The 14,977-nt window shown below is 34.5% G+C and overlaps 1 protein-coding gene across 7 annotated transcripts in view; it reads left to right on the top strand.

Moving 5' to 3' along the window:
• Positions 1 to 14,977, top strand: part of LOC138715219 (receptor-type tyrosine-protein phosphatase T-like) — a 154,858-nt gene that overhangs the window by 45,151 nt on the left and 94,730 nt on the right. For 6 of the 7 annotated variants that reach the window (XR_011336189.1, XR_011336190.1, XM_069847903.1 and 3 more), the window contains 5 exons: positions 187 to 269; positions 3,100 to 3,169; positions 3,295 to 3,494; positions 6,935 to 7,131; positions 12,608 to 12,755. Coding sequence is in view for 5 of the 7 variants with exons in the window: in XM_069847903.1 (XP_069704004.1) it covers positions 187 to 269; positions 3,100 to 3,169; positions 3,295 to 3,494; positions 6,935 to 7,131; positions 12,608 to 12,755 (698 nt within the window). In the remaining 2 variants the exon portion in view is untranslated. The remainder of the gene's footprint in view (positions 1 to 186; positions 270 to 3,099; positions 3,170 to 3,294; positions 3,495 to 6,934; positions 7,132 to 12,607; positions 12,756 to 14,977) is intronic. The other variant, XM_069847905.1, reaches the window with a different exon arrangement.

The following is a 14,977-nucleotide window of genomic DNA, read 5'->3' as shown; positions in this document are numbered from 1 at the left end:
AAATTATTGTATTACAGTACCGCTTTTCTGTCATTGCCCTTGTCAAGGATAGAGATCCAGTTTTCTTTCTTTTGAATTTAAGAAGGGTTGCGAGAATATCCCAAAACATTTTCATTTTGTGTATGTTTTGATATAACTCTTAACTTTTTTATTATTTTTATTACCTCATTTGTATTTTTTTTTCAGATCTAGAACCAAATGAACCTGAAGTGTACTGTGATAAATATAATATTATTGTGTATTGGCAGAGGAATGAAGAGTTCATTCAGGTGAAATATATTTTTAATTTCACGATCATTCTCAGCATTTGAAATTAAAGAATTGTGAAAATCGGATTGTCATATAAGATCTAGGTTATGTGAAAACATCAGTACATTAAAACTGTGTTCCTTCTTCGACAAAATTTTATTGATTTAACTTTCCATAACATTTTCAATCTGCCATAAACCAGACACATTAGGTTTATGAGAACTAAAATACGAATTTTGATTCTAACACACTTAATCGTCTTTGGAACACAGCATCAATCAATAATGATACCTCTATCGTTGTAGGCATTGTTCTCTCAGGCTTATTTATATTGACATAATTCAAAATTGTGTGATAAGTAGCCTATTAATTGTTTATAAATTACGTAACATACTGACATTATCTCCATACCGGTATTTGGTTTATGTGTGGATTTATTCTGTTTCTTTCATTGTGAATTTGAAAACTATAGGTTACAATTTCAAGCCACAATTAAAGCAAGAATATTTTTAAATCTTGTTAGTACTTAACTATTTTTTCATATTGAAAGATTAACAATCATATTGGTGAACAATTTAACCATTAAATAAAAATAATTGAGAAAGCTGTATAATCTTTTATAGATATACATTACTACAAGTCTCCTAGGCAGATAACTGTAATGGGAGGGAGATGAAGTACAGGAAAGGTGTCGTTGAAAAGAGTGAAACTGAAATGAGAAAATAACATTAGGAAGAGTTTCAGAGGGTTGCTCTGAGGTAGTCATTTCAATTGTGTCCTCTGGCAAGATTATATCGAGAAAGCACTCTTAAGGAAATCAGAAGATCCAAGTCATTTACTGCACTTGGCTGGTTGCAAGGTTGATGGATCAATCCAGTCGGTCAGTTACTCATTGCATATCTCTTTATCAGCAAATATTAGCATTAGAATATAATATGTAGTAACACTATAGAGCTCCTAATCATTGTCTAAGATGTTGGATGTCGTCTGTTTGTCGTTTGACTATGCTTTTATACATGGACTATGAAAACTTTCCAGTACTGAATGTAATACCTAGAAGATATTTAGAGATATAATTTCGTTATGTGATTGCTTACATCATGTTGTTGTTGTTACAAATGGCTTTATTGGAATTTAATCCTTTACATATCTGGCACCGTACTACATAATTAGTCCACACCTGTGGAGTAACGGTTAGCGGATCTGGCCACAAAACCAGGTGGCCCGAGTTTGATTTCCAGTGGGGGCAAGTTACCTGGTTGAGGTTTTTTCCGGGGTTTTACCTCAACCCAATATGAGCAAATGCTGGGTAACTATCAGTGCTGGACCCCAGACTCATTTCACTGGCATTATCACCTTCGGCCCATCCAGATGCTAAATAACCTGAGATGTTGATAAAGCATCGTAAAATAACCTACTAAAAAAACTACATTATAAATTACTGAGTAAGAACACAAGTCAGGTAGAAATTAAGACAAATAAAACAAATAAGATACAGTTTCATAGTATTACATATTACATACCTATTCTAAGTTTACAAATTATAAAATTATTTTAATTACATACAACACAAATCGGTAAAGACAAGCAATCAAGTGCAAATTGATACAGATGAAATACCGGTACATTTTCATAATGTTACATTATTTTACATAGTCTATGTTACAAATTGTTAATCCTACATACAGTTTCTAGCACCCCAATATAATTTACAGATGTTACCTTCATTTTGGAAGCATACATCTAAACCAGGTACGTTAGAAGGTGGTTTGAATTCATTGTAGCACCGGTATTTCAAATAGGGTATCTGTCTGATTGAAGTATGTCTATTCTATTCAAGTGTGCAGCCAGACAGTCATGATCTGTTGTTAGTCTGAAGTGAGCCACCACTTCTTTTTTGGTTTATTACTTAGTGATTTCCAACTAACTTGTATGTTTTCCCATCTTTTCCCTTCTGATTTATTTACTGACTCTGTTTGATAGGTGTCTATAATTTTTCTATGAGTGAACCTCTGGTGTAACAAGTATTTGATTAGATTGTATTTGTGTTCCTTCTTTGGCTAGTATGTCAGCCATCTCATTTTCTTAGATTTCTACATGTGAAGGTATCCACTGGAGCACTGTATATTTATTTTTAACATGAGGTATTTGATGTCTTGTTGATTGCTGTTTCTGTATTATGGTTTGATGATAAAGACTGAATAGCTGCTCTGGAGTCGCTCAATATTACAGCTTTTGTAAAAATATTGATCCTGTACATGAGGTTGTTAACTGCTAGCTGTATTGCATGTATTTCTGCATCAAAGTTGGTCATGTATATCCCGACAGGGACGTAGTGAGAGAATAGTTTACAATAGTTTACCCCAGCTCCAGCAGTGTCATTGATTTGTGATCCATCAGTGTAAATTCTAATCCACTCTGGTTCTGGGTATTTATCATTTATAATGTTCAGTGTAGTAGCTTTTTGGACCATATCTAGTGTATCTTTCTTTTTGATAACATCAATTGTCAACTGATGTGTTATAGCCATGTAGCCTAGAGGGTTGACTAGTTTTTTAATACGAAACATAGATATATTGGTATTTAGGTCATTCTTCATCTTTTGACATGCCTCTATGGGTGGTATTTACTTTTTCAAGCTACTTGGTGACGTCATTTTAATGAATGTACTTGCTGCTTGCTTCTTTACATCTGTCATTATAGAGGGATTCATTGTGTACAATCACATGGCCATAGTGAGTGTAGTTTTAACTGCTCCAGTTATCAAGTAAAGTGCTTTATTCTGAGTTTTTTCTAAAATGTCCAGCTACACCATGTAATGTAGATTGTAATCACGTTTTCCTATTTCAGGCCCAAAGTAAAAGAGAGAAACCGTGTATGAATACCGTAGACTTGATGTTAACATCTGCTGAAGACAAAGGTAAAAAATGTTCTCTCTTCGTCCTCACACACTCGCAGTTTTCGATGCTCTTGTTAACCTGGATCTGATTTATTTAATACTGAACCTTATATTTACTGATCTCACTTTTCACATTATGATTTCAGAACCCCAAGTAAATTTGACGATGGTATCTCTTTTACCCAGTATAAACTCAACAGTAAACTGCCATCCCATACGTAATTGCGAAGTTAACTTTACAATGAAGGTACAAGTGATTGACACTGATCTAAGAAGAAATGAAGTGAAGAAGCTTGTTAGGAATATTAATATAACTGTGCCTCAGCAGTACAATTGCTCTCTGAAAGTAAGTGACTTGATATTATTTAATATTATACCTATAAATAATGTCCAAAAATTATCGGCATTGTTATTGGTCAGTACTGCTATGGTAATGTGAAAGAATGCTCGAAAAAAGTGAATTGCATAGTGTCTTTTTTTTTTGTTCTTTTTTTTTTTTTACAAATACCTTTCATTTAGTACACCTGCTAATACTAGGTGATCATTTTTGCAAATGTTCTCAATATATTATGCTTGAAAGCTTTCATGTACCGTAATTATATTGTTCTTTACGGCTCTGCTCAGGATCATACATTCTAATGAGTGATAGATACCATTGTTCTATTCTAAATCTTAAATTTTATGATTTATTCATAAATAAATAGCTAAGAGTTTTTTACTCCATTTCTGTGTTACTGCAATAAGATTCCTGCTGATTTTCGTTCTTCTTGACCAAGACTCGAAATAGACATTTTCATGAACTGGAAAACTCTATTCTTTTCATGGACACGATGGTGCTGATGACAACAGAAATAATGACCTCTAAAATGACACAAAGAATTACATGCATTGTCGAGGGCATTATGCCAGAAGGGCGCATCAACAAAACTGCAAGTAGCTCTGTGGTAGCATGTCTGCCTCCAGACTAGCCAGCACAGGTTTGATCCCCAGCGGGTCAGAAATTTTCATGTGAAATTTTTACCTCGAGAGTAGGAAAGATGGCGATGCACAACTTCTAATCACTAAATTGTGCACCAATATGCCTGGGTTAAATCCCAAATCTCTCTGCAGTGCATATGAAGATAAGTCATATGTCACTGTTGATAGTGATTCGTCCGTCAGACGGGACATTAAGCCTGGCAGCCCCCTTGGTGCTGTTCGACAGGAGTAGACTACGTGCTGGCACTGGGTTTCCCCTTCTCCCTTTCTCATCTTCATCATCACCACTCATTCCATACACTACATTTACACGAACACTTACACGTACACTCACTCTAGAACAAGACATAACATTCCACAGATACACATCATGTACAGCTTGACTCGCCGAAGTGGTATGCAACTAGAAAATGGGTCACAGTGTTGCCATCTATCTGCAATATGCGGAACCCGAATCACGTAAAGTGAAGTGAGTAGGCATTGTATACTTACTTACTTATTTACTTATATGGAATTATTTTTCCTATACCTGCCTACATAATCAGGTGTATTCTTTAATTCTTTCTCATGTCCATTCTTAGACGATTGTTTTCATACATGCATAGGTTTGATTGAAATATTTCAGCAACGCAAAATTTGTTGATATGCCCTTCCGGTATGATGTGGATCATATGCGGAGATGAAGAGGAAGGCAAAAAATAGGATAGATTGGAAAATGCTGGGTTTGCAGTGAAATACCTTCCCTTGGGCAGAAAACTATGAAGAAATATAATATATAATTAACCTTGAAATATTTATGTACACATCAATTTCGGACATATTTCTTCGGAAATTTTCATCCTTTTATCATATTCACACAGATGAAAACCACAAATGGTAGTCACTTCATTCAGCCGAGAAAAAAAAAAGATATTGAATAAAATGCACACATATTAAATTCGATGCATATATTGTTACTAATAAAGGAAAATTATTTCCGGTCCTACACTTGTGACTGTAACGTTTGTTTTGCAAAGTCTTCGAAATGGATACTCAGCTCGCAGTTTAAATAATAAGAAATTCTACTGATACGAAGTGACAAAATGTTGCTGAGTCCTGGTCCTTTTAATTTCATTAATGCCGCTCTATTATTCAAGCATAGGCGTACTCAGTGTAGTATCAAATATATCAATTAGGTATGCTGCAAGAGTATTTTAAATTAGCAAGAGGTTATACTAATACTGTAATACAATAAAGAAGTATTAATTCACATTTAATTGAAAAATGTATTGAAATATCGTATCTAATTAAAACGAACTGGAACAGACCGTAGCCATTTCTTACAAGATGGAATGGAAAGATTCTTGAAATTCACGAACCAGAATGCCGTTCCAGTCTGCTCTGATCCATGTCAAGCCCTCTTTTTAAGAAAAACTATGAGTGTTATAGGTCAGAATGTAGTTATTCACTTAGCGTGTTCCTTTTACTTTTTCTTCGTCCATGAAAAAATAACAATGCCTACTTGCATAGCAACATGGTCTTGATCTACTATTGTTTCCTTATAATGTAAACCAGATCCCAATTCCTCTGTCGTGGACCATATTTTTTACTTTAGTATTAATCTGTTGATCAATCCAGCTTGATGCTTGGGACCTGTCAGTAAAAGAATCTATCTACGTCAGATTACAAACGCTAGACTAGAAAAGCTAGGATATGAGGCTGGCACTTTAAAGTATCTAGGCCTGTGAAGTGATTTCTTTGGATCATCCTCCCCTAGAAATGTTGCCTTCACTATGGCAGACAAGTCGCTTCTACTCACCCTGCATTTAAGTTGGTTCCCTCTTTTCGCTTATCTCTCTGCATTCAAGATCAATCCACATAAATGAGAAATGTGCACCGGTATGTATTATTGTTATTGTTATTATTATTATTATTATTATTATTATTATTATTATTATTATTATTATTATTTCTGCAGTTGAAAACTTCTTACAACAAAAATGTTAGACCTTTATGCCATCTACAAAAATGTTTTTTTCAAAATATTAACACATTCCTATCATTTATGTAAATAGGGCTAAAAAGGAAAAATCTTATTTTTCTGTATATGTCCAGTAAACCGATACTGATAATTTTTTCTACAAAATTACTGCTTGGGTTGAAAACTTCTCCTGACAAAAATTTAGGGTTTAAATTTTAAAAATATCTACACGAATTAAGTAGCAAAATTCCATTGTAGAAGTGAACCGAAATAAAAAAGGCTGCTGGTACCGGTATATATTATTTTTTTAGACTGACATAAAATGTACTGTCAGAGATTCTTATTGCAAATAATTTAAAAGTCAGGCTATCCAGCAAAACTAATCGGAGTTGCTCTTTCTTATTAAAAAAATACTCCCTTGTTAGGTGAATGTCCATAATATATTGCTGTTTTACACCTGTGTACACTTTCAACGATCTGTGTGATCCAGGTCTATACAATATATAGGACAACACACTCTTAAATCGTTTGTGTCAACATAAAAATCGTGACATTTTAGAGTCTCACATATGCTAAAACAATAAGCAAAATATGTTGGTTCTCACTACATCTTTTTTGAAGATAAGTGACCAGTGTCATCCTGCTGCGCTGGTTAGCTTGTGCATATGATGATCAATATCACATTTTATAATTGTGTCATCTTAGAAATACACACATGATTTGAAGACTTGGGTATAAATCCTACACAAATGCAGTCTTTATTTTTCTTATCTTAATAATTTTGTAAGATATTAGCTTATATATCCTTCATGCGGTACTTATTTAATATAAAATGTATTCATTTTCAGGTAGAGGGTTTACTACCTGCAACGAAATACAGAGTATCATTTTTTACTACAGAATTTAAATATGATGAAAATGATATTAAAATTCCAGTGAATGCTCCTAATGTAAGTTCTATTCAGCTTGATAAACACAAGCCTATTGGACCCACCTCGTTTTCTGTAATTATTCCACAAGCCAGTCTTGACATGACAACGAAAAGGTTAGTACACTATCAATATGCATATTAATTAATTAAGCAAATGTTCATAATATTGGATTTTCTCCATTTGTTTTCTAATATACCAGTAAACGTTTGTGATGTTACTAAAACTGTTATCAGAAATGTTGATAACATAGTGATATTTGTATAATAATGGTTAATAAATTGCATTAGATTAGCTCGGCTGCAGTAGACGTGTTGTATTCAAATGGCTGGACTCTGATTTCACACCATTAGTCCTCACTAGATTTTTCGGTCTTTTTTCCTTGGATCTAGTTGTCTCCAGTGTAACAGGTGTTCCTTGTTTGAAACTACATCCTCTCCGCACAAGGAGCACCCTATTCCTCAGACCATTCCCATTCTTCGAAGGTTTTTCAACTAAGCAGTCGTGATCTGTTTCCAATCTGAAAAGTGCTACCACAGTTCTTCATTGAAGATGTTTAATCTTATCAAAATATTATTTATCGGTGGCTTCATATTTCTTATTTAAATGGTTCCTCTTATTCTGTTCTATTCTATTATGGTAAATCTTATGTTTTACTTCCTGTAATCTTCTATTTTTTGCTGATGTCTGTAGAACTTTGGAATCTTGTTTAACTAACATGTCTACTTGTTCATTACCAAATAGTCCCACATGAGAAGGGACTCATTGCAGTATGATATATTTACCTTGTATCATCAAAATTTTCTACATTCTTCTGACTTCCTGGATGATTTCTGACAGGCCTATAACCTTTGCTCTAGAATATGCTATTAGGAAAGTCCAGGATAACACGGGGGGGGGGGGGGGGGAATTGACCGAATTACATCAGCTGCTTGTTTATGCAGATGATGTGGATATATTACGAGAAAATCCACAAGCTATTAGGGAAAACACAGGAATTTTACTTAAAGCAAGTTTCTAATGACTAATGAGATAGGTCTGGAAGCAAATCCCGAAAAGACAAAATATATTATTAGGTCTCGTGACCAGAACATAGCACGAAATGGAAATATAAAAATTGGAAATTTATCCTTTGAAGAAGTGTAAAAATTCAAATATCTTGGAGCAATAGTAACAAATATAAAGGACACTCGAGAGGAAATTAAACATAGAATAAATATGGGAAATAGGTACTTGCTATTTTTCTGTTGAGAAGTTTTGTCATCTACTCTCCTATAAAAAAAACAGAAAGTTAAAATTTACAAAACAGTTATATTACTGATTGTTCTGTATGGTTATGAAATTTGGACTCTCACTTTGAGAGAGGAACAGAGGTTAAGTGTGTTCGAGAATAGGGTGCTGAGGAAAACATTTGGGGCTAAGAGGGATGAAGTTACAGGAGAATGGAGAAAGTTACACAGCACAGAACTGCACGCATTGTATTCTTCATCTAACACAATTAGGAACATTAAATCCAGATGTTTTTGATGGGCAGGGCATGTAGCATGCATGGGTGAATCGAGAAATGCATATAGAGAGTTAGTTGGGAGACCTGAGGAAAAAGACCTTTGAGGAGGCCGAGACGTAGATAGGAGGTCAATATTAAACTGGATATGAGAGAAGTGGGATATGATGCTAGGGACTGGATTAATCTTGCTCAGGATAGGGACGGATGGCGAGCTTATGTGAAAGCAGCAATGAACCTCCTGGCTCTCTCAAAGCTATTTGTAATTAAGTAAGGTCTATAACTTAATATCTATGATCAGAAGAAGTTACAAGTGGCTTAGTTTCAGGATAGTAAGCAGGACTCAAGATTCGATACTATGCCCGGATATGGATTAGAATACTGCCTGCCCTGATTAAATGGTGAGTTTATTCTGAGGTTTCCTCCAACTATAAGGCAAACCTCAGATAACCTTATAGCGACTCCTCAGACTTACCTAGTCGTAATACAATCTTGTTATGACTAATTCCACCCAGTGCTAAATAACTGTGCAGTTGATGTACCATCATTAAAATATACCGATAACTTGTTTAAAAAAAGAAGAATTTAAACACTATGATTATGTCTCCTTTACTCAGAATGACTATAATCAAATTTATTCATAGATTCAACTTATCTGGTCGGCCTTGGTAGCATAATCGATATAACCTTCTATGCTCAAGGTTGCGGGTTTGATTCTGGCCCAGGTCGATGGCATTTATGTGTGTTTAAATGCGACAGGCTCATGTCAGTAGATTTACTGGCATGTAAAAGAACTCCTGTGGGTCAAAATTCCCGTGCATCGGCGATGCTGATATAAGCTCTGCAGTTGCAAGCGTCATTAAATAAACCATAATTTTTTTCAACTTATCTGAATTTCACATTTATAATAATATATTACTTAATGGAGAAAATTGTACCACTAGAAATTTGGCTGTTCCCAGTACCTAGTAAAAATTATGTTCAATGGTGTATTTAAATCTAAGAGAACAAATATTTATCTCCTTTTACATAGGGTTTCTGTTAGAAGCTGACATACCCCTTTCTGCTCATATAATGCAGTGTTGTCATGACGTGTTGGTAATAAAAATCGACCATCCTTAATTTAGACATTATTAAGCCATTCTCTTGCAAAAATCTACTGCATAAAAATAACATAAGATAATATAAAATATTCAGCATATTGTTTTGTAGTCAACTGTCCGAAGAAGGTTTGAACCTCATAAGTGACACCAATAAGTGACACTCATGAGGTAACTAAGCCAGCAGATAATGGGATAGATGGCCAGTTCCTTTCCCCTTCCATTGCATACATTGCTGACTAGTAACATATTACACTAATCAAACTTCAGAAATGAATGTTTAAAATTGTGTATGAATTAGAGAAATATTATTTTTTTACTTGGTTATTTAACGACTCTGTATCAACTAGTAGGTTATTTAGCGTTCTTTGTTGTGGTGATAGCGAGATGGTATTTGGCGAGATGAGGCCGAGGATTCGTCATAGATTACCCGACATTCGCCTTCTGGTGAGGAAAACCTCAGAAACAAACCAACCAGGTAATCAGCCCAAGCGGCGATTAGAACCGCGTCCAAGTGCAACTCCAGATTGGAAGACAATCATCTTAGCCAACTGAGCTACGCCGGTGGCTGTTTTCTTGTTATGGTGTCTGAGATTTTAACCTTTATATTTTAATGTACGAATGTTCACTGTTTTATCTTTTATTACAGTACACTTTAAATTATTATAATGTATTATTAATTTCTGAATGAGGTAGAAACAAATAGTAAGAATAAAAACATTCGAGATTTATATAAGGGTATAAAGGAATTTAAGAACGGATATCAGCCAAGGGTAAACGTGTTCAAGGATGAGAATGGTGACTTACTTGCAGACTCTCCATCAATCCTAAACAGATGGAAAAACTATTTTGGGCAACTACTAAATGTACATAGGCCAAATAGAAATGATCGGGACGAAATTGAAATACAAACTGCTGAGCCATTTATACCCGAACCCACGCTTTCAGAAGTCGAAATTGCTATAGAAAATCTGAAAAAGTACAAGTCTCCAGGTATCGATCAAATTCCAGCAGAATTAATACAAGAGGGTGGAAGTGCATTACATAGCGAAATTTATAAACTTGTACTTGCTATTTGGGAAAAGGAAATTGTACCAGAACAATAGAAGGAGTCCATAATTGTACCTATTTTTAAGAAGGGGGACAAGACTAACTGTAGTAACTTTCGAGGAATATCACTTTTGTTGACGGAGTACAAAATTTTGTCCAATATTCTTTTGAGAAGATTAACTCCGTACTTAGATGAAATTATTGGGGATCATCAGTGCGGTTTTAGGCGTAATAGATCGACTATTGATCAGATTTTTTTGTATTCGACAGATAATGGAGAAAAAATGGGAGTATAAGGGTACAGTACATCAGTTATTCATAGATTTCAAAAAGGCGTATGACTCGGTTAAGAGGGAAGTATTATATGATATTCTTTTGAATTTGCTATTCCCAAGAAACTAGTTCAATTAATTAAAATGTGTCTCAGTGAAACATACAGCAGAGTCCGTATAGGTCAGTTTCTATCTGATGCTTTTCCAATTCACTGTGGGCTAAAGCAGGGAGATGCACTATCACCTTTACTTTTTAACTTCGCTTTAGAATATGCCATTAGGAAAGTTCAGGATAACAGAGAGGGTTTGGAATTGAACGGGTTACATCAGCTTCTTGTCTATGCGGATGACGTGAATATGTTAGGAGAAAACCCTCAAACGATTAGGGAAAACATGGAAATTTTACTTGAAGCAAGTAAAGCGATCGGTTTGGAAGTAAATCCCGAAAAGACCAAGTATATGATTATGTCTCGTGACCAGAATATTGTATGAAATGGAAATATAAAAATTGGAGATTTATCCTTCGAAGGGGTGGAAAAATTCAAATATCTTGGAGCAACAGTAACAAATATAAATGACACTCGGGAGGAAATTAAACGCAGAATAAATATGGGAAATGCGTGTTATTATTCGGTTGTGAAGCTTTTATCATCTAGTCTGCTGTCAAAAAATCTGAAAGTTAGAATTTATAAAACAGTTATATTACCGGTTGTTCTGTATGGTTGTGAAACTTGGACTCTCACTCTGAGAGAGGAACATAGATTAAGGGTGTTTGAGAATAAGGTGCTTAGGAAAATATTTGGGGCTAAGCGGGATGAAGTTACAGGAGAATGGAGAAAGTTACACAACGCAGAACTGCACGCATTGTATTCTTCACCTGACATAATTAGGAACATTAAATGCAGACGATTGAGATGGGCAGGACATGTAGCACGTATGGGCGAATCCAGAAATGCATATATAGTGTTAGTTGGGAGACCGGAGGGAAAAGACCTTTGGGGAGGCCGAGACGTAGATGGGAGGATAATATTAAAATGGATCTGAGGGAGGTGGGATTTGATGATAGAGACTGGATTAATCTTGCACAGGATAGGGACCAATGGCGGGCTTATGTGAGGGCGACAATGAATCTCCGGGTTCCTTAAAAGCCATTTGTAAGTACGGTAAGTATTATTAATTTCTAGAAACAAAATATTGATTTTTTCAGATACTTTCTATACTTTTTACTATTACTTTAGAGTCGGCCTGGATGGGGCAGTCGGTAGAGCGCTGGCCTTCTGTGCCCGAGGTTGCAGGTTCGATCCTGGCCCAGGCTGATGGCATTTAAATGTGCTTAAATACAACATGCTCAAGTCAGTAGATTTACTGCCATGTAAAAGTACTCCTAGGGAACAAAATTTCAGCATACCGGCGACACTGATATAACCTCGACAGTTGCGAGCATCGTTAAATAAAACATAATTCAACTATTACTTTAGAAAGCACTCAATAAAATAATATGTTTTCCTTTACTGTATTCTGTTTCCAAATTAAATAGGGACAAGGAAAAATGTTAGTGACAGGCTTGATTTGTCAGAAATCATTTTTGTGACCCTGTGCCATTTTTTTCGGTTACTAATAAGGGAAGAATTTACACGTCATAGTATTTTTAATGTTTTTATTTCAGTTTCTATTTTATAATAATTTCACTAAACAAATACACTAATGTATCCTTAAAAGAAGACCAGATTGCATTAACAAGGAATTTAACGGAACAGATTGTAGAGAAAGCAGGAATTAAAGAAAAGGAATGGTGGATTGCTGCAGAAATACAGGTAAGCCCTTGTCTTCTCTCATATGTTCACAGAAATTATTAGAGGATATGTTTAGGCTTCTCAAAGTTAGTTTTTTTATGAATATGTCTACTTCGATAAGGAGGCTAGTACAAGTTACACAATGTGAAAGTTTGGGAGAAAATTGTAGACTTAGGGTCTTATGGGGTAAGTAGTGACACAAAATGTTCCCTCAGATTGAGATAGGATATTGTGGTAAATGGTGAATTAGAGCTATCAATAGCACATGTTTTTATTTAAAATACCGGTATTGCAAGTTCAGTGACATTTTAAAGTTAATGTAAAACTATCTATTTTATATTTTATCAAAATATTACATTTTGAATATATTTGTAGATTTGTTATGAGTATTTTGCTATGAACATTAAGAATAAAGAAACTCAAAACAGAATTTCCTATATTTTGTTAGTGTTTTTTAGATAAATACGACGTATACTGAATGTAGAAAAATAAGTGCTTTGCAATAAGTGTTCTACTTACCTCGAATTTCTATAATGTTGAGGGCTAGTATAATTGCTGTAATTTAAATATTCAGTTCAAATAATTGTAATTCTTCATCGGACAGTTTTTATTATTCGATTGTCTTGGGGTTCGTATTGCTTCATTGTGTTAATTTCTTAACTAATTTAATTTTCTACATACTGTACTAAAACATAGCTTACTATTCTGAATGATGTATCAAGTTCCCCTCTCCCCCACTTACTGTTGCTGAAGTTTAAGGTGTATTTCCTTCCAGCTATCTATATATAAAATTAAATGTTTCATACAAAAAATGTGCCTTTCTTCAACTTACGACTCTGTTTCATATAATATCCGATTATTTATTAATTGCTTTTTGTGAAAATAGACCGTAAATGAAAGTCTGTATATTATTTAGGTGTACTGTAATTGTTTTCTTTGGGTAAAATTAGTACCTTCAAAACAGCTGGAAATAATTTATTTATTGTGAAAAAGACAAGTAAACAGGTTGAAATTGGTTACCATGCACTTTTCTCATAAACAGATTAACATTGTGAGTTTGTTTATTCATGTCATGTTAAATGTTATTCAAATGGCCGGAAAGGATGACCTACAGTGATTGAAATAATTTTTGCATCTTCTGCATTTATCACATACCATACAAACTCTGGTTATTTTATATATTTAATGTATGTATGTATGTATGTATGTATGTATGTATGTATGTATGTATGTATTGGATGCAATGTATGTATCCATGTCTGCCTGTGTATGTATCTGTGCTTCCAGTATTTAGAGATGGTACCGATATTTAACCCTGCGTTAGTGTGGCACGGTGTCAGGGACCGACCTTAGAAACAAGTTATTTTTTTTCCCCATCCACTCAAGGACAGGGGTTGTACTTTTGTGTAGCTTTCTTTTTTATTGCCCTTTACATGTCAGAGCGAGGACATTTACAAAAGATCAGTTTTTCAAGCAAGACGAGGCGATCCGGTGTCAGAGACCGACCACACTTTTGCCGCAACTTGAACATCGACAAGCAGGTATTTATAACTTTCATTTATATAATAGAATAAATGTAATAACCTTCATATTTTGTTAATTTAATTACAACAATGATAATAATTGTAAGGAGATTAAGTGTAAAATTACCATATTGATGAAAAGACTAAAAATAAAATACGATCTAGGCCTATTTTACGTCCATCACATTATCATTATTATTATTATTATTAGTAGATTATTTTACGACGCTTTATCAACATTATTATTATTATTATTATTATTATTATTATTATTATTATTATTCATGTATGTTCTAGATATAATGGAATACGAACAAGAAGAAAGTCGAATTCAGAGGCTACTGGAAAGTGTTCAAACAGATTCCGAACCTGAAGCAATGGCAGATGACAAATCAGATGCTGACGAAGATGATATCATAGAGGCGAGAGAAGAGGATTCCGAAAGTGAGCAAGAACTTGACGCTGATGAAGATGCAGAATCTTTACGGAAACAGTACTTCCATGGAGGTAAAGATTCTTTATTTTATTTTGGAAAAGATAACTTCAAGTGGAGAATCCATGCACCCCCGAGAAATGTCAGAACTAGACGGAAGAATATAATAACTCACTTACCGGTAGTTAGAGGGCCTGTTAGAGAAAAAACTGATATCCTTGAAGTTTGGAGGCATTTCTTCATGCTGAAATGAGTGACATAATAGTTAATTACACGAATCAGCATAT

This window comes from Periplaneta americana, chromosome 15, assembly GCF_040183065.1.
Source record: "Periplaneta americana isolate PAMFEO1 chromosome 15, P.americana_PAMFEO1_priV1, whole genome shotgun sequence".
NCBI lineage: Eukaryota > Metazoa > Arthropoda > Insecta > Blattodea > Blattidae > Periplaneta > Periplaneta americana.
Note: the sequence above shows the minus strand (reverse complement) of the source record. Positions and strands in the feature narration are given on the sequence as shown.